At 38.0% G+C, this 25,760-nt stretch overlaps 1 protein-coding gene across 5 annotated transcripts in view; it reads right to left on the minus strand.

Moving 5' to 3' along the window:
- Positions 1–283: 283 nt before the first annotated feature.
- The window catches only part of GADL1 (glutamate decarboxylase like 1), a 157,743-nt gene continuing 132,266 nt past the window's right edge, over positions 284–25,760 (minus strand). For 3 of the 5 annotated variants that reach the window (XM_081072485.1, XM_081072482.1, XM_081072484.1), the window contains one exon: positions 293–2,069. In XM_081072485.1, coding sequence (XP_080928611.1) covers positions 1,896–2,069 — 174 coding nt within the window. In that variant the 3' untranslated portion in view covers positions 293–1,895. Of the gene's footprint in view, positions 2,070–25,760 lie in introns of all 5 variants that reach the window. The other 2 variants (XM_081072483.1, XM_081072481.1) reach the window with 2 other exon arrangements.

Raw genomic sequence — 25,760 nt, forward strand, 5'->3', positions numbered from 1 at the left:
CTACCACTCACCCCGTCATTCCCTCTTCTCGAGTCATGCTTACCTCCACATTGGTCCTTGGAAGTACCATGATTACAGCTCTTCAGGTCTTTAGCTTACCATGCCCTCCATCTGGAACACCCTTTCCCCAGATACCCATATAGTTCTCTCCCTCATATCCTTAGTCTCCACTCAAATGGTACCTTACAGAGAGACCCTGACTAACCAAATTTTCATCAATAGCACACCCCACTATCATTTGGTACAGTTCAGTAAAGAGGAGATGACAGGAAAAGAAAACACTCATTGTGTGCTAATATTGTTTTTTTATTTTATGAAACCCAAATTATTGCAAACATCACTTTCAAGAACATTTTAGAAAGACATTAAGACAAAAAGGCAATGAGAAATACAATACACACTCGCACGCGCACACACACACACAAATACCTATTACCAGAAACTGAAGTAGTTCAGAGAAAGATTAAAATGTTCTTTGACCAATGGAGATATTAAGAAATCACACACTCAAAATGAAAATATGGATAAGAGCATATATCTACTTTTTACTCTTCAAAATTTAAACAACACAAATTAAAAAATTATTGAATGAGCTAAGTCTAATACTTGAACACTCTTCAATCATTTGCCTTCCAAGTCAGAGCTCTAATTACGTTCATAAGTTTACCTTGTTGAACTCTGAACCCACAACTCTGAATTCTGTTTATTTCTTAGTCAAATAAGATTCTCTTAGAAATCATGACCAGGATCAGAGACAGAATTACAATCATCTACTCCAAGGGGAAATGGATGTGTTTGCACTGAAAGGCCTCTAATTCCCAGATTCTCTGCCCAATATAAACTACTTAATAGTCTACACTGAAATTTCAAATCTTGAGAAAGGGAATGTTGTATCACCTTGGATTCCATTCTGGTTATTTCCTACAAGCAGAGAGCAAGCTAAGCAATGGGCCTTTCAAGCTAAAAGAGGTACATCGTTAGAGACGTGTATATCTAATGTCTATTCCCAACTAATGACACAATAATTTTGAGAAGTAAATTAGAACTATTGCTTTCATTGAAAGGGCCATGCTACAAAGTGTCTGACTTTTATCTTATCTCTAAATAATTTAGAGTAGATAATGGTTAATTTTAACTTTCTAGAATAATCATTTATCTTGCATAAAAGATAATACATCTTTATAAAGTAAACATCTTATATAGCTTCTCTTTTAAAAAACAACTTTGATACACTTCTAATGCCCCTAAACATTTGTGCTACCAATGCTACAGCTATATTTTCAAAGACTGGCTCAGGGACCACTGAAATATTATAATATTAGATATTCTTTTGCTGGCTAACATCAGAGTGATTATTTAGTCGTTACAAGGTTTTACTAAATTGCTGGTTCTCAGGTTTTACCCTTCCTCAGAATCACCTGGAGGTCTTCTGAAGATCCAGAAGACTGGGCCCCACCCCCAGAGTTTCTGATTCAGGAGGCCTGGGAATCTGCATTTTTAAACATTTCCCAGGTGACTGTGATGCTGCTAGTCTAGGGACCACTTTGAGAACCACTGCTTTAAACTACTAATTTATATGTTCTTTAAAGAGCCAGGAAAGCTTAGCACACAGGCCCCCCCATGGTACTTAATTAAACTCTCCTCCATTCCCTGTCCCAGGGACAACCCTAGATAAAAACCCATTTTTCACTCCCTCTTTTATAGAAACAGTAGTGTGTAGGCAGCTAACGAATCGTCAACACTATTCACTTAGCAGTTTGGTTTTGTGGGGCCTGGATGGGACGTTTCCTATTTCTCACCAGAAGAGCTGCAATTCCCTATGTGTCCCCAGATGCCCTGGATCTGTAACCCTCCCCACAACAGGCCCCGTGACTCTGGGGGACGAAAAGCCACAGCTACATGTCTCTACCTAGTAGGTCTATCTCATCCAGCAGGAAGTCCATGTCCTCACGGCTCACTTGAGGGCTGATGACCACTTGGCGGAAGAAGTTGACCTTCCCCCGGTGGGGCTGGTAGCCCAGCATCAGGCTTCCCTTCTTCATCATCCTCTCCTTAATGGCGGGGGCCACCTGCATGGGTGAGAGGACGCGTGGAGGTGAAAGACCAGAACAGCGAGGAATTACAACTCATTTTACCCAGTCATTTGATATTTACTGGGTGCCCACTGGTGTGGCTCCATTCCCGTGAATACAACAAGGTCAACATTAATACTAATAATCTATTGAAAACTTATGACATATGAGGACTGATTCAAGTACTTTAGATAAAATATGAATTCATTTAATCTTCACAATAACCCCAAGAGGGAGATACTATTAAAATGCCCATGTATAGATAAGGAAATTGAGGTGCATGGAGATGATATGAATAGCCTGAGGTCCTGTGTTCAGTAAGTGGGACAGCCAAGATTTAAAACCAGGCAGTTTCCCCCAAGCACACACTCTGAAACCTAAACCGTCATGCAATGCTGCCTCATTAAAAATAAATCAGGTGTCCTCTGGGGTCACACTCTAAAGTGGTATATTCCCAAATTTGTCTGAACTAAAAAAATACTCCAGTTCAAGTATCTTGAAAAACAACAACAACAACAAAAAAAAAAAACCCTAGTCACAAATGAGGAAAAATACCACAAAATAACAGCCTTGTATTGATAGTCTACCAAAAAAAACACTAGTACAGGTATTATGTGCAGTTCTATTTTGAAGACTAACAGTTTATTGGTTTATTAATAGGACATATGTGAAATATAAATACTCTGTCTGTTATTAAGAGGTGTAAAGTTACTCCTAAAATTAGGGAGCCAGTATTTTAAAGATTTCCAGCTAACGTGAGAAGAATGGGCCCTGATAATCCAAACGCACACATTTTTCTGAAAGTTTAATGTTTAAAGAAATTAGTCTAGTTTAAGAACCACATGAAAAAAAATGAGTCCATTTTCAAATCAGTAGTGTGACCACCCAAGAACTAGGTTATAAACTTAAAAAAAAAAAAGGGAAAATAATGAAGAGAGCACTCTTCCTGGCTTGGAAACGCAAGCAAAGTTTTTTCCATTTTCATTTTAACTGTTTAAAAATTTCTGAGCATGTCCTACTGAATTATGTGGAAAGGAAATATAATGCGTTTCTGTCTTCGTCTTCTCAGAAAGATGAGATTTAGCTAACCCAGAAAGAAGAAATGCATACATAAGTAACACCAGGCACAAACGTGCTTTAAAATTCCTTAGGTGACAGGCGTAAACGTCGGTCAGTTCCCATGAGTCTCTTCCTGAGTGTGATTACCCCACACCGCTCTAGTTTTTAAGCATACCTATGTTTTGTCAGATACCCCCTGAAGATATGCCAAACTACTTCATTTGACATTCAACATAATGTTGATGTATTCCAAAGCTCATGGAAAAGTTGGGGGTTTTAGACCTCTGGAGATAAGATGTGTTGGACTCAGCCACAGCTTTCTCAAGGGATGTTCGAGGATAATTTGAACTAAGTACATTTTTCCTTATGTACTAATTTTGGAACATAAATCTTGCAGAACGTGGAGACGATGCCTACAACAGCAGAACAAACACAGATTGAATAGAATCCTATTGCCATTGGAGCTAAGGGATGGAGTTCTCTCAGAGTATAATCAGACATGAAAAGACAGGAGCATAAAAGAAAAATTAAATGTAGAAAAGAAGATGAAGTCAGAGGTCAAGTTGGGGAAAAAATGTGAACCATCAAGTTCTATAAATATCTGGAAATGTGTCAGACATTTTATTCTGAGCTGTTTAGAGATTAGAAAAGCACCATCTCCAATCTCTTTGCAAAATTTAGCGACACCTATTCAGTGGATGCTGCCAGTTGGTAGCTAGCAGGTGACTCTCTACTCTGCCTGTGCATATCTGTTTGAAACTCTTGAATTTAAATGCTCCAAGCATCAGCTGAGTTCTCTTCCAAAGCCCTTTCTGCAAGTACCATTGGTTATTACAATTACAAAATCTAGTGAAATAATCTGTAAGCAAATGGAAAGTGAGTGCAAAAAAGAGAGTGGCTTCCATAAAAACTAAGTTGAATCCTTTGGAACGACTAGATAAAGGGGAACTGCTAATCACTGCTGCAAGTTAGGAGTGGTAAGAGAACTGCAAAAGCTCTAAGACAAAACCTTGAAAGTCCAGACTGGTTCTGTGCATAGATGACTACACTCATTCACCCCACCTAAAGAAAATGAGCTGGATATGACCTACGATCCCTGAGGAGTGTGGTTTATGCAAGAACAGTGGAGGCTCTCTCTCTAATCATCAGACCTCCACTTAAGAAAAGCCTCACTTGCTTTTGGAAAATATTTGGAAATCTTCACTTGATGGGAAAAAAAAAACCTTTCCATCAGAAGGTGGGGAAATAAAGGCACATAGATGTGTTTTAAGTGAAAATGTTTAATTTAAATATGCATCACATGTTTTTCTAGGACCATTTGCTTCAACTGATCAGTCCTTATCACCTTAGGTAGGAGGGCTTCTAGAGTGGAAGTGGATACAAATGGATGTATGTGTGTGCACGTATATGTGTGTGCGTATGTGTGTGTGCACGTGTATATGAGCACGTATGTGTATGCAGGTTCACATATGTGTATATGCATGTGTGTGCACAACCACATGTGATTTAAACTTCAAACCACCATTTATCGTTTACTGCTCTTAAAATCCTCCTATTTGATCACAGAACAATGCAGCACCGTGGTATGACTTAGGCTCATGGCAAAGGCACATTTTTTTAAATTCAAACAACAAGAAGCCTATTGATGTAAACTGAAGGAATGAGAGAAAAACACAATAGCACCAGTGCTGGGCCTGGTTCACCTGGGACAAATGTCTGGCCAGGAGAATCACATACTATCAGTGTTAGAGCTCACAGACTGTGGTTCTGTATTTTTTTTTTAAATCAACAATCCTTTCATATCTATCTTCATCCTCCTCGAGGTACCCAGGGCATAACTGACTCTGGCTTATAGCCAATTTTAAATTTAAAACAGGTATGCTCTTGGCTCAAACCTAATTTGCATTGTCTGTTTCTGTTTACTTTTCAATATCTCTGTTGTTCGCCCAAAATGGTATTTTATGCCTTACTTTTGGAGAGCATTAGAATTTTGTTTCTAGCTCATAAGGTGTCAGAGGCTCACATGAGGCAATTTTCAAAATAAATCTGTTAGGTTTGCTTTTCTTGTAAGCAAACCAAAAAATACTTTCTAATGTGAATAAAAACGGTAAAAGAGGGCCCCTAAATATTTCAATATAGAGATATTTTTGGCCTTTACATTCTTCCTCTTGGGTGAGGCATAAGAATGTGCTTCCATGGATAGAACAATGAATGACATAAAAACCAAACTTTTAAGCCAAATTTTGTCACTGACTCTCAAAATTTATAAATAAATGACTAAATATCTATGAGACTCAGAGAACGAACTAAGTGAAGGTTTGTTTAACAATACAGCACACATTTTGTTTATGTATATAAGAGTCTTATGAATATAAGAGTAATTCCTAGAGGTATTTTACTTGGAGGTGAGAGGGGAAGGCCTATGAATACTTCATAGGGGTAAAAAGCCTAAAACAACACCAAGGCTGACATTCATTGGATCTCTGTCACAAATTACAACTGTAGTGGTAGTTGTTATTAACAAATATTTAATCAACTCTTTACAATTTGCAATGTGCCTTCCAATGTCTGATTCCCACGAACTCAAATTAAAGCTTATTTGAAAGAAACACACGTTTTTGCAATTTAGGGACCAAGAATGTTCTCATTACCAGCCAGCTTATCACCTTTGAACTTAAAAAATCAACAATTTCCCATTTATAAAGCGCCAGGCACAATCCAGTGCTAGGTAACTTGAATAGATTCTCTTTTGCTGATCACAGCAGAGAACAGTCCTAATCTGACAGAAGGGAATATTCACAGGGGAAAGAAAATATGCACAAACTAAATGTGAGTATCCAAATAGCGTCCTTAAATGGAGCATGCATGAAGGAAAGCAATTTGGCAGGAGTGAGATTTCTTTCCAGCTCTCAATTATTTTACTGCTAGTTTTCCTTCAAATTGTAAATCAAGTTCTTTTCTCATACCTCAGTGCACTGTTCCCTGCATCTTAAGTGGAGGAGGATCCTGACATTTCTGTTTGGTTGTACAGGAACCTAATCAACATGTTTCTGTAGGATTGCTGTTTTTCCGCCTTCAGTAATGCTCCAGCAATGATTTAGTCATTTAAACAGAATTTTGTTGTCACACCCCTAAAGCACTAAATAGCATTTGACATTTAAAAGTTGCTTCAACCCAGGGGGGGAAAAATAAAACAACTCTTTCATTCTGGCTAAGTGTAGTAATTTGATAACAAGTAACTGACCAGGGACCATAATAGCCTCTTATTAAAATAAAATTGTAATGTTCACAACATGACATTCCTTTTCAAAAATGTGTTACATACTTAATATTAACAGCAACACATTTCTTTTGATATATAAAGTGTTTTCTCAAATTCTCCAATGCATGATGTACATTGTTTTGTAAAATACAATAAATGAATTACTAAATGAGATTGAATTACTAAATAAAAGAGACATAAAAGACATTGAAAAATACAAGCCCGATTTTGTTCTTTTATTTTTAAATTCAACAGTAAAGTTACTCTGTTGTTAAAAGTTTCTAAATAGCAACTCTAGCTGTCCATGCTTTTCTTATTTTTCTTATTGCAGAATGGTATCACCCAGTTTATGGATCTGCATGGATCTGGAGACCATACTTTGAGGAGTGATGCTCTCTTTTAACCGCCTTGGCTCCCTGTGGGTGTATATAATTTGAGTTATGAATTGTGTTACTTTGCATACTTATTTCTGCTTATTGGCATGGTCTCTATTCCATTTTAAACAGTGTTTTGTATCGCACCACACCCCTGTGCCAGAGTTTACCAGAACATTTCCCAATGGTTAAATCTTGGAACTGCTTCAGTTATGGTGGCATTTCAGGGAATCCATGGACCCAGTCATGAAACATCTAAATCAGTTCTTCAAAGTCTAGTCCAGAGGTGATAACAGTAAATGATTCAAAATATCCTAAACTTTAGGATCTTTATACAACTTTTCCCATCATTTGCTATGAAAGTGAAACAGTCACATTTTTCATCTGTAAATACGAGGCAGCATAACATCCAGGGTGGCTGAGAATACAATTCCATAATTAAAGGAGGTGATGCTTTTGTAGCAAATACGAGGGAAAGGACTACATAAATTTCCACCATGACTTTAGACAGCAATACCATTCAGAGCTTCTAATAAATCCAGAGATATTTGTGTTTTACTAAATTCTCCTCTAAACCATAAACCATGCTCCTCAAACTGCAGATTTGAGAGCTGTCCTCTCAATTTCAGTTTCATTAATCTACATTCCATTTTCTCCAAGGAAGCAATAATTCTTTGAGGAGTAGGAGGCTAAACTCATACAATTTGCAAATCTTGTGGGTAGAACATGGGGTGGGCAGGCAGAGAAAAAAACTGAAGAATAAATTATAAGAGTTCGATTACAATTAACATTTTTCTCTAAGATTATCTTGCCCAAAAGAGAGTTGTATCAAATGTGGAAAATTACGTACAATATTTTTTCTCCCTATAAAAAGTTACTTGAAAGAGTTTTTAATTACCCCATATCTACACTAAACTTCATACATATTTGGCCTCTTCTGTATTCCCTAAAAGTTTATAGCCATACCAAAGCTACTCATTGAAATACATGGTTAAGCAAATAAACACTGAGAAAGCAGTATAGTGGGGGCTAATTCAGCTGCTATAATTGAATGTTAGTTGTTCTACATCTGGGGTGGCAAACTTTATTTTTCTGTAAAGCATCAGGTAATAAATATTTTAGACTTTGTAAGTCCTACAATCTCTATTGCAAATACTCAAGTCTGCCACTGTAATAAGAAAGCCACACTAGACAATATATAATCGATTAAGCATGACCGTGTTCTAATAAAACTTTTTAGGGACGATGACATTTCATATCATGTGATTTTCACATGTCATAAAATGTTATACTGCTTTTGATTATTTTTGATTCACTTAAAAATGTTAATGCCATTTGTAGCTCCTAGGCTACACATGAATAGGTGATAAACCAGAGTTTGCTTTGGATATCATTGACACACTCCCTGGTCAAGATGAAAAAATATGTTGTGATATGTAAAATGCACCCACTCAAAGGAAAAAGTACATAGAAAATGATGTTCATTGGGCTTCTTTCAGAAATTCTGCATTGAGTCAAGAAATGATAAAGGCCTTTTTGACTCTCTTTCTTCAGCAGAGCATGAAACTAGAACCACAGATGGGTGGGCGGGGTTGCCGCTATGACTTTCTTTCAGCACAGTTATTCTTGAACAATCACAAAAAGTAACTTGCTTTATAATTTCTTCTGAAATCATCTGGGTTCCAATAAACCCCACCCTCCATGTTAACTTGAGGAGGGGTCTCCTGAGTAGGATATTAAAATCTAGCTTGTGGAAAGAGTTAGCACGAAATGTTCACATTTTACACCTGGCACCCAACCCAAAACTGTTTCTGAGACATAAAATACTACATAACTCATTTCCTCATTAAGTCATTTTTTTTTTTTGGTAAAGTTTGGGAACCTCTCAGATGTTCTGGGGCCAGATAGACATGCAATGTGAATCGAGGTGAGAGTCAGAATTCAGGGCATAAACAGCATCAAGGAACATAACTTAAATGGATGTACTTCCTTTATTTGTTCATTAATTCCCCTGATATTTATCTGTATAAATAAAACATCATGATGGTCCTTTCATGAGCCAGTGAATGGAAGGTCATCAGAATACTCATACTGGATCATAAAGTCTAAACAAAGATTTATAGCTCTGTTTTCCTTTTAGCATCAAAGTTTAAAGAGAGTATATTCTCCAGTGGAAACGTGTATTTCATCGATTTCTGATCATGAAAGAGCTCAATAATATGATACATAATGGGGATTTCCTAAAACCGAAATGGACATTTTTATCTTTGAACAAGGTATCTGGGTTTCCTGTAACTGTACACAAGAAGTGGCTTTTCCATTACACATGTAACTCAGAAGACGGAGAGTTGAAGTGGGTTTTGAATTCAGCTAAATGCGTACCCTCCAGTTTATAACCTCTGTGCCCAGGGTGGTGGCTGTTAAATGAACAGCTGTTGAAATAAAGCACGCCTTATGGTCTAAACATACTATAGTCCAAAGGAGAATGATTTTTTTTTCAGTCATATATAAAAAATTCTTTGTGGTAATGGTTAGCTTCACATCTTTAAAATGTAGTAAATGGAATCACTAGACACAAATGAAACACTTGTCACCTCACTATACAGAAACCTTTCTTTTGTATTTCCAAATACATTTTGTATTTCCAAATACATTTGAATAATTTGTCTCATGCCAATGTGACATTCTATGAGGTCACAGAACAATTTTTAAATTTTTTTGGTTATGCCTGAATATACAGGCAGTCTCCACCTCTCATCAAGGAAGAAAGCAGTACCCTCCAGACAATGCTACAGCCCTTCCACATTTTTTAGAGTGTTTGGCAGTATAAAAGGGGAAAACTGTAGCCTTCTTCGTGTATGTCCTGGTACCTTCTAAATCGCTGCTTTTATTTATTTTATTTTTTTTCTTCCTGATTGTGTCTTAGGTAAAATGATCCTATTTCTCTGTCATTTCATCAAATTACACATTTTCCTTTTGGAATAGGAAATAGCTAAAGAATGCTGCCTTTTGTGGATAATGACAAGTGCAGTAGAGGCTGATTTTCTCATTGCTTTGCGTCACAGGAATCATATTATACAATTTAATGCATTATCTTCTGGGGCAATTATTTGTTGATGCAGGATTTAGAATATTGTCTTAAAATCCAAAATAAAATAAAATTATTAAATATGTTGTGTCTCTTACTTTTTTAAAGGAAGTATTTTGGTCATATAGCCCTAATAACAAAAGAGATGCAGATGTTTATAACAACAACTTTATTCAAAACAACACAGATGCCCTTCAGCTACTGAATGGAGAAATAAATGGTGGTACATCTCTACCGTGGAATATTACTCAGCAAATAAAAAGGGAATAAACTGCTGAGGCAACATGGACACATCTCCAATATATTATGCCAAGTGTAAGAAGCCCGACTCAAAAGGCTGCTTACCATATGATTCCATACGTGTGGCATTCTGGAAAAGTCAAAACCACATGCATGGAGAACAGATCAGAGGGTGCCAGGGTTTAGGGGTTGAGGAGAGGGTACGACTACAAAGAGGTAGCCTGTGGTCACTGTTAGAGGTGATGGAACTGTGCCACATGTTACGGCAGTGGTGAATTCATGACCATTGAACTCTAAATTCTGTGCAAGGCTGGGCCTTCACCTGATTTTTCTTTGTAGTCCTTAGAGCCTGATAGAAAGCCTTGCCAGCAGCTAATGCTACGCACTTGTCAAAACTCACAGAACGTAAGAGGTGGCTTTTACGTCTACGTGAATTTTAAAGTGAACAAATGAATTGATTTAAAAAATCAAAAGAGGTTCTGAGAGAACATGAGAGCAGATGAATAACTGGAGCTCCCAGTGCCCCTGTTTCCTTACCTCTAGGCAGGAGATGATGATAATAGTACATTAGTTCTTCATAAGATTGATAAAATATAGACTATGATATTGGAGGTGCAGCAGGTAATGTTGTGGACAAACAGATAGGACATTATGGAGATTAACATTCTTATTTAAGAAAAGTCTAGAGCACAAACTCTAGAAAGGAAATGGAGCTCTGAACTGGGATGTTTCTTTCTAGTTCTGCCACGAATTGCATGTCCTTAAGCAAAACACTTAATTTCTCTGTAGGTCTGAAATGACAAGGGTTCACCCTTAGGTGCAAAGAATGATGGTACTTTGGACACGGTGACACGTGAAGCTTTTCTTCATGGTGGGAGTGTGGACCAATGGAAACTGTACCCCTCAAGGCTTTTTGGAGGCTCTACAACACATCACACCAAATATTCAAATGCACCTACCATACTTATTAAATGTAATTCACATGTAATTGTAGAAGATCTCAGTTGAACTATGGTGACTAAGTTAATATAATCTTTCATTATGTTTGATTTTGCTGTATTTCTTTTGTATTTTGGAGCCATTATTTTAAAACTAGCACATATTTTTATATGCCCCTATTCAATTCCTATGACCCCCATGCTTATTTTTCCTGATAGCTAAATAAAATAGCTTGCTTTACACTGGTGACCAAATATCCAATTTCCTCAAGACTGACTCAATTCATACCTGCAGTTATCAATAGAACCCTTTCTCTCTGTTATAAGTGAATTTAAATGATAAGTCATATAGTTTAGACTGACGAGACATAGACCAACAAACCAGGGCCAACTCCTGAAATTCTATGTGACTTTGGGCAAATATTTAACTCCTCTGGGACTAACATTCCTCTTCTATTAAGAATGGATAATCCCTTGTAGGATTGTTATGTGGACTAAATGAAATAATACATATGCATGCAGCAAGCATAGAATTTGTCATCTGCTCGGTCCCTAATAACATGAACTGGTATTACTAATTTCTTAAAACAAATTTGTTTTTAATCAATTTACCCCTGGTCTTTTATTACACTATTCATTATTATCTCTTGAGACATGAGCATTTGAAAGTGTTGTGAAAACATTTATTTATATAATTTATTCTTTCTCTCAAAAGCACCTACACTGTATTTAAATAATTCTAGCAGCTTTAGAAATCAAATCTTATACCTCATGTATGCCACTTTTCTATTAATCTTCTATTTAAGTTCCAAGCCTTTCCCAACATTGACAAAGTAAACTTGTTTTCCCTTTAAGATGTAAGACAATTGTTGATCATCTTGGCAGTTTGGTGGGGGGCAGGGGCCAGGGGAGGGGAGTGAAGCTTTCTATTGAAATGTATGGTGTGCAGGGGTGAGTTTCTACTGTATTCTAGAAATGTCTGTGTTGTATGTTTTGTAAGTGTAGGTATTTTCCAGAATACAGAAATATTTTATAAGTAAAAATTCACTTCTTTGGATATGTGAAAAGTCATATACTGAAAAAAGTCATTTCTCCTAATATTCCTGAGCTTGTGACCAAACCTGTAGGATGACTTTGTGCTGTTCTGCCACTTACAGTTTTATCAAAGGAACCCTGTTGAGCAGTATTAGGTGCTTCCCAAATGTGCCTGAAGATGCGAATCTCCTGCACCCAGGTCCCAATGCACAGTCACTGAAGTGAAACTCAGTGGGATAGGCCTGGTGGTCTGTATTTTTACCAGTCACCTCACGTTCTTGTTATCATTATGCGAGTTTAGGAACATGGAGAATGACAGCCTCTTAATGAGGACTTTGAAAGGGGTCATGGTGGGGTGGGAGGTGAGGGGTGTTTTAGACAGGAAACACAATTTCGAGAGAAGATTGGGAATCTCCCTATCTCAAACCGCTTATGCCAATGTTACAATAAAGTAAACAGTGACCTTCAAAGAAGTTGCTGGACAACTTTTCTGTTAATCATAAAACCTGATAAAATGTTCACAACACTGAACCATGGCTCAGGGAACAATAAAACTCTTTGCGTTGATTGCCTAAAGAATCAATTTGCCTCTTTCGATATATTTGCCACCATCCCTTACCTATCCAATTTGTCTCTTACTCCTTTGCAAAATTCTCAGTCATTTCCCCTGATATCTGCCCCCCTACAATTTAGAGGTGAGGCTGCATTGGTATAAGTCTCCCACACTTAAATCATATAAACTTGGTGGTCTACAGCCCATGAAATCATATGTATCTAAGAGATCACCAGCTTGATAGATCATAGAGAAATAGACTGCACTTTGACTGGACATACCTTTTCTCAAGTACAGATATTCGCCCTTATTTTCCTCGAGAATATATCTCAAAACCAGACATGCACAAAATAGAACAGTGCTTCAACATAATAGAGCTTCCCTGTTTTACCCTTTCCAATGCAGAAGAGCAAAGCCACAAAAACAGAGTTTAAAATTCCAGAAAGACTAAAGAACACAGCTTCACATTTGGTGTTTACAACGTAGAAATGACGATGACAGCAATTCCAATAAACCTAATATCGGTCATATATTCAAGGCAGCCGAAATGAACAGTCATAAAAACACACCAAACTGAACTGAACGCTTTAGCTGAAGAATGGACACAATAAACATTTTACACACTCTATAAAGCAAAAATTTAATACTCAATTGTGTCACAGCAGCCATCTCTGCTAATAGCAGCTCACTAACTGTTGTGGGCCAACTCCCAAATTTTAGCCCCCGTTGAGAGATTCCTACCTTGTTCCTTTAAGGGACAAATTATTTGAAAATTCTCAGCCGCGGTGGCACCAACTCTCCAGGGGCATTTGGAAAGGAGTCTAAGCATTCTGGATTGTTACAATGATTACAGGGTGCTATATGCATTTGTGCGTGAAGATCAAATGTGCCAAACACTTCACAATGCTTACACTAAACATGCCCAAGAAAGACTCATGTTGCCCAAAATGCTACGATGGCCAGTCAGGAGCCCCATGTGCTCCAGGCGTGTGGTCTACACCTTGTCTTGACACCTCTGGATCCTTTCAGTGTCTCTCACAGGTTATCAACCTTGCGTTGCTGACTAAATTGATGGGTCCGCAAAGTAAATGGGACCTGGAGAGACAAGAAGTATTAATACTTTTTTTGTTGTTTCTCTTAGATTGTTTTTGTTGTTCTTTTATTTTTATTTTCCCAGCTTTACTGAGGTATGATTGACCAACAAAAATTGTACATATTTACAGTGTACAATGTGATATTTTGATATATGTATGAGGTCTGACAATTAAGTTCGCGAACTTGTTGCAATAATGTTGCTAACCTTTTTTGATATCAGAGGGATTATTCATTATGAATTTGTACCAACTGGACACACAGTTAACCAAGTTTACTATTTGGAAGTGCTGAAAAGGCTGCATGAAAAAGTTAGATGACCTGAACTTTTTGCCAACAATTCATGGCTCTTGCATCACAACAATGCACCAGCTCACACGGCACTGTCTGTGAGGGAGTTTTTAGCCAGTAAACAAATAACTGTATTGGAACACCCTCCCTACTCACCTGATCTGGCCCCCAGTGACTTCTTTCTTTATCTGAAGATAAAATAAATACTGAAAGGAAGACATTTTGGTGACATTCAGGATATCAAGGGTAATAACAAAGACAGCTCTGATGGCCATTCCAATAAAAGAGTTCCAAAATTTCTTTGAAGGGTGGACTAGGCGCTGGCATTGATGCATAGCTTCCCAAGAGGCGTACTTCGTACATAGTGATATTCAGCATGAGGTATGTAGCACTTTTTCTAGGATGAGTTCATGAACTTAATTGTCCAACCTCATATACATTATGAAATGCTTACTCAAAGATCCTTAACATGTTCAAAGAGTATCACTCAGTCCAAAGGAGAAAATGGGACAATCTCAGGCTTCTCTCTAGGTCCTCTGGACTGTGGTCCAGTGTTTCTAACTACACATCCGGCCATGTTAGCAAGGACTCGAGTTGGAGGCCCTCAGGTTGGTCCCAGCACAACTGCCGACTATGGTAAGTGGGTCCGGTTCCCTAGAGTTTAGCCACACAGACACTGCACTCACATCTCACCCACACGCTCAGTGACATAAGAAGCACCTGAAAAGCATTCTCAAGATAATGAAACTTCTGATTTCTTTTCCCACAGGTTTTCTCAGGGTAACTTTCCCTGAGAATACTATCCCCTTTCAATATTTGGCAATGGACAATTAGAAGCTGAAATTCTGTCTTTGGACTCATTCCATGCCAACAAGCCTCTCACAGCCAGTGAGGCTGTTTGGGGCATAAATGCGAACCCCCGATAGCGGCCCAGGCACAGATGTGGGAGGCGGTCCCAGTGTTGGCACAGCAATAATTTTAAGGTGTAGAACCTGTGTATTAGGTTTAGGAGGCTTGGCTTTCTGGGTGGCAGAATTATTGGTTTTTAGAGTCCATTCTGGGGCCTGACAAGGCAAGGAGTGAAAAAGGAAATAATCCCACGGTTCATGCTGCTACATCCTGACAGCATCTCTCTCTGCCAGTGCATCTGAATGATGCCTCTGTGAGGTGCCCACCAGCCTAAACCCACCCTCCTGCCGTCATCTACCTGCATACGCCTACCTGCATCTTTGCCTTGTTTATAGTTCTTTTGCCCTGATTATTTGTTTCCACAGTAAACTGAAGTCCAAATTGTCTTTTTGACCTTTCTGGGTTGAATACAGATGTCCATTGTCCATCCAAAGGTTAGCTGCACATATAGGACATACTCCCACTTTTCCCTCTGGCTTTTGTTTTATGTCTCAATTTATAAGTAGTTCTCATATCACTGCACGTCTTTATGCAGCTCTAGTGCATCCTAAAATGCCCGGTGTTTCAACCACACAGGCCAAAACCTGAACTCTTAAAGTCACATTTCATGTACCTTACGTTACTTTTTTTTTAACTGAGTCAAACAGGTCTACCATGAGGATATTTAAAAATAATTATTGTTCCTGTATTACTCATAAAAATACTGAGAAAATGTTAAGCGTTAGGTGTTCCTCGTTGAAATCTGTATAAATACTCATAAAGCGTTTTTACAATTAATGCTGTAAATAGTAAGCAACAGCTTTTAACACCAACCCAGACAGTTTACTTCAGTAACAAACGCTTTAGGTTTGCATGTTTTGAGTAATGTAACAAAAGTGAATTATATACTCTTCCTTATGGAGCATGCTCAACACTTATTTTACCTAGTGCCTAAAACTGGAAGTTGCTTTTGCCTCAAAGGCATGGTGTCCCAACTGTATTCCAGGGGGCTACGGGCTGCAGAGTGTTGCAGAGGGGAGAGAGGTTGCCATAGGGGGCACAAAGGAGGCCCCCTATTTGACCTAAACCAAGCTCCACGTCACTACCCTGTATATTGGAGTTCTGTGTAAGAGTTTGACAACAAGGACTCTGCCATTTAAAAGACCAACTTTGAATTAGATTGAAAATGTATTTATTATTATTAGTCACGATCTGTCATCTTGGAATATCAGAAATGTATCCCACAAGATGCTGATTAAGGCAGTTATTCCTATGTGCCCCGTCTAAGGGAAGAAAGGGGCTCTTGGAGTCTGCCATTTTTGAACAAGTTGGGGAAAGGGGTCACAGAAAAGCATGCTGCTTTGCTAAAACCACGCTTCTTTTGCTTAAGAGTTAAGAATAAGTCATAAATAGTCAAATTATGTTCAAGTATAGTAATAAATAGCCATTTTGCATAATTGAATCTCAAGTCTGCCTTGAGTACAGCTGCGTAACAAAGCCATATGGCCTTCCAATCAAAGGGCTCCTTTGCTGCTCTCAGGCAATCATTATTCCATCCCTGTGCTCTTATACCAACAAGTCCCCAGGGTTCCAACTTAGCCACTGGCCATTTGGAAGTCTTCCTTTTGTGAACTGTTTGTTCATGTTCTTTGTCCATTTTGGGAGATCATCTTTTTCTTATTGATTTAGAAGAACACTTTATTATTAAGAACATTAACCATCTGACTGTCTTGCATGTTGCAAGTTATTTATCTGCTCTTATTTTTGTTTCTAGTTATTTCACGTACAGTTTTAATATTTATAGAATCAGACCTATCGATCATATATATGTATATGTTTTTTCCAATATCGGTGTTATACTTACAAAGACTTATCCACATAAAGATTAAATAAACATTTGTTTTCTTCTGATTTGATTTTGACACAAAACTTTTAATCAATTTTAACATTCCATTTGAATCGTGCATAAATTAGAGACATATTCCTCATACTCCCACATTTAACTCAGTAGTCTTAACACTTTTGATGGAATAAGCCTCTTTTCCCAGCATGTATTGGGAACAGGTATGATTCCTATGAATACTTGGATCTCAGATTTCTATCCTGTAAAACTGATATGTCTATTCTTAGAGTAATCCAAGCTATTTATTTATTGAAATCTATAAGATAACAAAGGAATCCCTTTGTTAGTAATTATCCTTTTCAAAATGTTTTTATCTATTATTACTCACATCTTCTCTTAAGTGATATCTAGAAACAATTTGGAAAGTTAAAAAAAAAACACCCGTCTGTTCATGTGATTAGAATTATATTAAGCCTATATATTAATTAGGGAAAACTGATCTTTTCATTATAGAATTATGGTGTTTTTCAATTTCTAAATGAAGTGGTTTTAAAAAATACAGCTGCAAATTCTTTGGCACTCCTTCAAAGAGATTTCGTGAACTGGCAGGTTAGTTAGCAGTAGGATGAAGGGGAGGCTGCCTGGCCTCCAAGTTGAGGTCAAGAGAGGTGGGGAGTAGTGGCCAGCTGGTCCTTAGGACAGTCACTTTATGAAGTCCAACTACCCTGAGCCCACCATGCTATATATTAAACCCCAGGCCATCTGGAGAGGCCTCATGTGGGTGCTGTGGTTTATTGTCCCAGCCAAGGGCCAACATCAATCATGAAACATGTGAGTAAAGATGCTTCCAGAAGATTCCAGCTGCAGTCATTGAATCACCCTCAGCTATTTTAGTCTTCCCAGATGAGGCTCCAGACATCCCCTTCCCTCTGTGCTCTGTCTGAATTTCTAACCCACAGAGTCCATGAACATAATAAAATGGCTCTTTAAAGCTGCTACATTTGGAATAATTTGCAAAACAGAAATTGTTACTGGAACATTAATTTTTTTGTGTGGCCTTAAAATTTTATAGTTTTCTTCTATAGGTACTACACTGAAGTTAACTCTTAGTTATTTAATATATATTTTGCCCTTGTGGTGATGAAATTATTCTGACTAAAGAGCTGCCTTCTGACATCAATTTCAATTTTCTAGCTCCTAGTTTCTTAGTCTTTATGTAAGAATGAAACTTACTTAGATATTCCACTTTGTAAACCTGCTGTAACAAATTTCTAGACGATTTTAATTTGATGTCCTTGGGTTTTACAGAAACCTAATCACACAATCTAAAATGAACGCATTTGGGTCTTGTCCTTTTAAATATTTAAAGCTGGTGCCCTTTCCTGGTCACTGCATTGGCTGGCACTTACAGAACAACATAAACTGACAGCAGTGAGGGCAGACGTTCATAATTTGTTACTGAGTTTAACAAGGAGTTTCATGTTTAACACATATATTCATCGAATACATCACATAAGCAAACAAAAGAATATACCCACAAGGTAACCTCTATGCGTTATCATTAATTGTGAGGGCCATTTGATATGTGTATGTATTTTTTTAATATCTAAGTGTTTTTTTCTTTCTTCCTCCATTTTAAGAGGGAGAAATAATTCGGGATAACTTTCTTGATTTACTTGTTCAGAGATAGGTAGAAAGTGATGGAAATGGTTTTTAAAACTTGCTCTTGCTTGGGTTTTGAAATGAGGAAGTTCGGTTGAATGGAGCACTAAAAATGGAAGGTGCAGCTACACCGGCTGACTCATCCATCTCCCCTGACAGTATTTTGGAGTCCAAAAATGCTCCATACATTACGTTTTTCAACCTGTGCGAGTGGATTATTGTGTGGCTTCCTGAAATAATCCTCTCATCTTTTAACACAGTTCTGACCCAGTTTGGGGAAATATCTTTAATATCTTGTTCTGCTTCACCGACCTCCAGGCAGAAGAGCCAAAAAATATCTGCATTTAACAGACACCTTTCATCTTCAGGCTCACAAAAGGGTTAGCTTTCTGTAAAAAGGAAATTGAAACTTGTATCACCAGGCAGCTTTTTAGGTGATTTTACTCTCTGCTTTAGAACCCTGACAAATAGAAGGTACGGATCTGGAATAAATGAAGTGCCTCAGAATAGTGTGTAAATCACAAGCTGCTGACGGGACCTGCTTTTACCTCACCACTGATTATTTGTCAAGTCATAGGCACTCACCCCAGAAAGAAAAACAGAAACACATGTGTGGACGATGAGGTAAGGCTGGGGTGCCAGAACAAGACACAGAACAATAACCCACCCAGAAGAGGAGCAGGATAGTGAAGTGCTTACGGAAAGCAGTAACACAGAGATTTTACGACACGTTCTGGTTACCTAAGAGATGGTTAGGAGGATGGAGGTTTTCTAGTTGGCAGATGGAGGATTGATTATTATGGCCTGTAATAGATTTTACTATTGTTCTCAATTATTCAAATGTCCTTGCTGTAAGAGCATGCATCCCTGCCTTTGCCTGGTAACCTGTAGTGCCTCTCCATAGAAGGATTCTCCATCACCGTCCCATGGTCATGTGACCAGTTCTGAGCGGAAATTTTAAGAGCTGCTGTGTGTGTGTGTTTCCACCAGCCTTTCTCTCTTTTGCCTTTGCTGTGAGGGTGGCATGTCCCAGAGGGGCACCTCCTTCAGTTTGGATGCGGGGATGAAGACCATAGGGCAGAGTAGAGCTGCCACTGACCCTCAAAAGACATGAAATGTGATCAAGAAATAAATCTTTATCATAAACCTCTGAGATTGGGAGGACAGGGGCATTGCTCATCTGCTGCTGGAGCATAAGTAAGTGAGACCTAATGAATATGACTCAAACTAAGGTGTATTCATTTAGATCTAGGATGAGTTGCACTTTAGAGGAACCCAGGTCACTCCTGTTTGTTTGGAAGATTGGCTCTAACTAATCTTCCTTGCGTTAGTCATGGGAGACTAAAGCGCTCAACCCTGAGGATACCATGTAATTGGATTTCCATAGGAAAAGTCAAGGCAACAACTTGATGATTCTGTTATTAGCCAATGAGTATCTACCATCATAAAAGTCGTTTAGTCATATAGAGAGTAGCAATCTACAGCACAGGACTTGGCAAACTTTTTCTATAAAGGGCCATATAGTAAATACTTTAGGCTTTGAACACCATACAGTTTCTGTTGCAACTACTTAGGTTGTAAGTGAAAGCAACCACAGAGAATAGAAAACATATGAGTGTGGCTGTGTTCCAATAAGACCTTATTTATGAAACTAGGCAATGAGCTTGAAACTTGTATCACAATGAAATTGAAACTTATATCACAATGAGCTGGATTTGGTCCACAGGCTGACCCCTGCTATAGCATAAGAAAACTTAAACACACACACAAAGAAAAAAAAATCCTGAAATAAGCCTAATGTTTGACAACCACATTATATTGTTTTAACATTAAAAACTACACAGTGGCCACTGAAAGAGATGGATAATTCTTTGTTTTTCCCCATATATAAAATAGAGATAATAAAAGCTACTTCCTAAGGTTGTTGCAGGAATTAATTAAAATGAAATATAAATTGCCAATGAGTAAGCACTCAAGGAATTTCATTTCCTCTCACATTTCTTTATCTTGCTACAGAAGACTCAGCGTGGATTCTCAATGAAGACCTATTTAATGCATGCCAAGTTAATTAATGAGGTCAAACAGCAATGAGGCAAAGCAGAGAATTCTTGAAGTCAACATTTGCTGATCAATTGGTTTGATAAGACAAACTTATGATAACTAAGAATAAATATTAATGTATGTCATGATTTACATGTCTAGTTAGGAATCCATATAATTAGATTCCTAATTATATGGATCTGACATGGAAATGCTTTATTTTCAATTCAGGGGTATATTTTGCATGATAGATAATAATTCTGTGTTCTACACCAAAGTCATGAAATTCCCAAAGTCTACATGGACAAAGGATAGGAAACAAAGTCTCAGAGCTATCTGTTAAATTAAACAGAAGTCAATTTTGTGAATTATTGAACTCAGACTGGGAGGTCAAGTTTTCTTTCAAAAAGCAATGAATCTCAGTCTGTGTTCTATGTTCTGTTAAACGTCTTCTATCATAAATAAAGAGTGTGACACGTGCTCCAGGAGCCCATGGACAATATTCACCATAGGCCATAGTGACAATTGTTGAGAAAACTGAACCACCTTTTTCTCCCTGTAAATTTAAATGCCACCAGAGAAAATTATATTTAATTTTCCAAACCATTTTCTGCCTAATTTAACATCTTAAATTTAGCTTCCAGTCCTCCTCTTGGAGTTCATTCTGTCCTAAAATACTAAATTACCCTCCGCTCCATTCTTTCCATTTCCTCTATTACCAAAATAATGACCAATTCATTAACAACCACTTAAAAAAAGTTGTTTTTTTTATTTTTATTTTTATTTATTTTTATTTTTTTATTTTTATTTTCCCCCACACTAGATGGATAAGCTGACATGCATCACATAGTTCCCTCACAAGACACCAAGGCAGGTGCAAATACCTTCCTCCTGAAATGGTGTAAAAATAAAGGTAGAAATATTCTTCTGTCAAATGTGGATGTGTACTTAAGGAGACCTCTTCCTTATTCACAGAGTAAGGGAGATTTTTAAGGCAAGTGAAATTGCTCTGAGATGACAGATAGTATCGGTGTGTGCTTGAGTAAACATGTGGGGAAAGGAGTATGGAACACAGAAGTGCCTTAATATTCATTTAATCCTGATGTTAACATAACTCAAGTACAGTGGTAAGTGAAGACAGTAGCATTTACACTTGCCTCACACTGTCTAGTGCTTCTGGAATGTGGACAAATTGCCTTAGAATCATCTGGAGATTCTTGTTAAAATGACAGATTTTAGGGTATCACTCACTGTAGACCTACTAAACCTCCATGTAGGAAGTTGAGCCTGGAAACATGATTTTTAACAAAATCTCCCTATGATTCTAAATGATTCTAATGTGAAGCCAAGTATGGGAATGTCTTCATTAAAGGAATATTAAGATCACGAGAGGTGCAAATATTCTTCACCATTAGTATTTTCATGGAGGCATGGAAAATAGCACCAGGGTATATCTCATTGGTCAATAAGGTGACAGGTGGGCTAAGAGTCCTTGTGAGAAGCTTCTTTCTCTTTCTATTTTGTACTTTTCTCTCAACTGAGAATAGTATCTAAACCTGGGTCATTTGACTTCTCAAACTCAGGAACACCAACAGATAAAAATGAGGTCTGATTTTGGTAAGGGAAAAAAAGTAGTCACTCAAATAATTGTCAATAAAAATTGCCACTAAAATGTTTGAAAAAATGAACCAGATACATCACATGTATAAAATCATTTTCTATAAAATCGGTGTTGCATTTCAGTGTTCTGAGGGCCAGCAATGAAAGGGAATGAAAATGACGTATTGTGAGTTTGACCACTAACAGTCAGAAGGATGCTGAAAAATCCCCCAATGAAAAAAAAATGCATTTTAGGACAGGAACTTTCTCCATTCTTCATCCTCACAGGCACTTTTGGTACGTTGTAAAATTATGGCAGCTATATAGGGATTTTTCTATAACATGGCACCTTTCAGGTTCCTGCCTTTTTCTCTGCTCCTCAGACGATTTTCATTATCACAGGCCAGAACTAAGCCTTGCACATGAAACATATCATCCGATCAGTCAATTTGAATCTGGCTCTGCTCTGTTTATGTTGACAGCCAAATGATCATGAGTAGAATCAGGCCATTGTTCCCTCCCAGAGATTTGAGCACCCAACTCACGGGTTGTCTGAAAGTTCTTTTTCTCCTAAAGCTGCCTCCAGACCTCAAACATGTCGTGAAAAAATTCAATCTCCTTGGCTACTGACGATAATGAATTAACTGCATATATAGCTGTCAAAATGGTGGTATGTTTAGCTCTGTGAATAATCTATCAGGGTGAAGAGGAGAAAGTGAGAGAACTGTGAAATTAAGTACAATCTGAAACTAAATACACTCAATAATTGTGGTAAAGGGTATATTTATATCTACTCATATATCTCCTTGGACAGTTTTACAGAGTCCTCAAATCTAGATTCTTTTTGAAATATAATCTCCAGTATCTTTTGTGAACAAAACACATTTTTCAGTATTTTAAAACAACGACATTAATGTATCATTTCCTGTGTAATAAAGACTCTAGACATGGCCGTATCTAAGGGAACATGAACTGAAGATTTACATAAGCAGGCACAGGGTGTATACATTTCCACTGGTCTACCATAGTCTGTAAATATTTTCTATTCATTACTCGTCTGTCCATCCCACTCCCTGAACGTGGATTTCAGTTTCTGTCAGGATTGTGGCCTGTGTTTTGAACTGACTGTCTTCAGCAGGAAGTTAAAATAAATTTGTACCCAATTCGATTCACAGCACCAGCTAGTTCACTGGGGCCACTAATGATGGGTCTAGCAAAGCTGCCTGCCAATCACACAGAAATGCTTCCTGTCAAAATCACTCCCAAAATATTGACAAGGGTGGCCGGCAAAAAAAAGTTCAACAATAGGCAAACCTAATCACTCAGTGGATAGTGAAAGGGCCAGTCATTCTTGAAGTCAGAGGAAGGTAGGTCAGTCACAGACGGCTTTGTGTTTCCCCCACTTTTTTCTGGACCAAAACGATGGCATAGAGACTATGGATTGATATGGAACACCATCTAGTGAAGGATTTTAGGAAGTGCATGAACATAGAAAAAAATCCCAAATCAAATTCTGATTCAATTGATTAAAGGTTTTCTTTCCGACTATTTTAAATGGTTCTGAAAAAAATGATGGTGTGATTTTTTTAAAAGCTGGGTCAAAAGCAAAACAGAATGACTGGGTGTATACTCCAGCCAAAATCAGAATCGGCTAATTACCTTGTCTGCCACTTGGGATAGAATGGCCAGGTAGCGTCTTCTCCCAGTACTCTCTCACTGACAACAGTAAGAATGTAAGAAAGGCTCCATGGACTCAGCCCAAATAACAGTCTGCATCTGTCAGAAAGTCAGAATCTAGAAATGGCACGAAAGCGTTTGGGGAGAATGATGCCAGGGCACCAGCGTTTCCAGACATGCATCTCTTAGCCATGGTGTTTTCAGTTAAACAGTATAAGTGTCAGAGGCTTCAGCTACTAACAAATTAAAATTTTTTTTCTGGATCTCAATAGCTTTTATTGCCATAAAATCAGTACCAACTAGAACTATCTCACAGTGTGCTGCACAGAAAAAGTGCTCAATAATATAACATGGTTTAATAACTCGTGGTGACAGCCAGAGAAAGTTGAATATAATTCAAGTATTAAATTTTGAATTCTTCGATATAAAACTGTTATTTATTTGTTTGTTCATCTGTTCATTCGTTCATTTCTTTTGAACTTCTCAACTCTACCTTTCAGTGTTACACCCCTTGGTATGTTGATTTATGTCCTCTTGGCATTGAATAAACGTTATGTGACTGTCTCTAAACTTACAGTGGTGCGGGAAAAGAAAGAGAAAGCACAACACCAACAAAGCCCCCAAGCCCAACATTGTGGTGCTTTTACTGTAATTAACTACCAATAGTTTCTAACAAATCTTCATTCATCTTATTCTGACTTTCAGAAAACCTCACTGTACCATCTGGATGGGACGTTGACTTTGTCCTTTCTAGCTATCACATGGTGAGTTTGCCATCACGTTTTCTATGAAGAACGGATTCTAGCTACTCTAAATAAAAACAAACGCTGTATTTGTGTTGCTTATGTTGCTGGGTTGTCCTTTTTAGATGAAGAAAAAAGCCTCCATCAAATCTCCAAGTATTAATTTGTGGCCACTAGAAAGACAGTGGCTTTCCATCATCCCTGTGATCTTCTCTCTCTCATCAGAAGAGAAGACCACACAGCATGGTGGATGGCTCTCTCACTTTCTCTTTCTGACTCTTCCATTGCTTGACAAATGGTTAATTCGCTATTATTATCTAAATCCAGCCATGCACTGACTAACCCATGCTTATTTGTAGGAACAGGTAACTCTTTGGACATTTCTCCAAGAAGCCAACACTTTCAAGCAACTGGACTTACTTTGAACTTAGAGAATAGTTTTTAACCATTTCGACTGTGCTATTGATCACATGAGGTGAATGCTGCTGTCAAGTGTCATCCAACGGAAGCAGCACGTCGAACCTCAATAACAGTGTGTGACCAATTTCAACTTGTTCAGTACAGTCAGTCAGGTATGAGCTACGGTTGAGAGAAGGTGTGTTTTAAAGGGTGCCATAAATCATCCTCCATCATGACAACGCTCCATGTCACACATCGCTTCTGGTAGGGAAATTTCTGTCAAATAAAGACATTACGGTGTGTGCTCATCTACCTTATTCACCGGATCTGGCACGACGTAACTTCTGGCTCTTCCCCAAAGTCCAAACGACCATAAAATGTAAATGTTTTGAAGCGATTTAGGACATGGAGGCAGCCAGGACAGCGCGACTCAAGACACTCATGAAAGAGCCCTTCCAAAATTGCTTCAGAAAGTGGCAAGAAGGATGGGATAAGTGTGTTCAAAGCAAGGGGGAGTATTTTGAGGGGGATTAATGGCAATTAATGTCTTTTACTGTAATGAAATTTTTTTTAACTTAAACATTCATCGTATGTTTTGATCACACCTCCTACATATTTGCGATCCTTTAACTAACAGAGAGGGAAGGTTTCTACCTGGCAATAAATCCTCAGTCTGTTAGACAATACTTGAGAAGCACCTGCAGGCAGGCAGAATGGTAGAATGCCTCTACTTAGTGGTTTAGAATGCCACAGTCCATTGTCACTCGCTCTAGGTCAGCACCTTACACAAACATACCACTGAGGCACTCTAATGAGGAACGACTAGTAAAAACCTATCACCTCTCAGAGAGGGGTAAGGAAACATGAAAACAACTATCATATGAAACGGAATGCGTTAAATACCA

Source organism: Rhinolophus hipposideros, assembly GCF_964194185.1.
Source record: "Rhinolophus hipposideros genome assembly, chromosome: 14".
NCBI lineage: Eukaryota > Metazoa > Chordata > Mammalia > Chiroptera > Rhinolophidae > Rhinolophus > Rhinolophus hipposideros.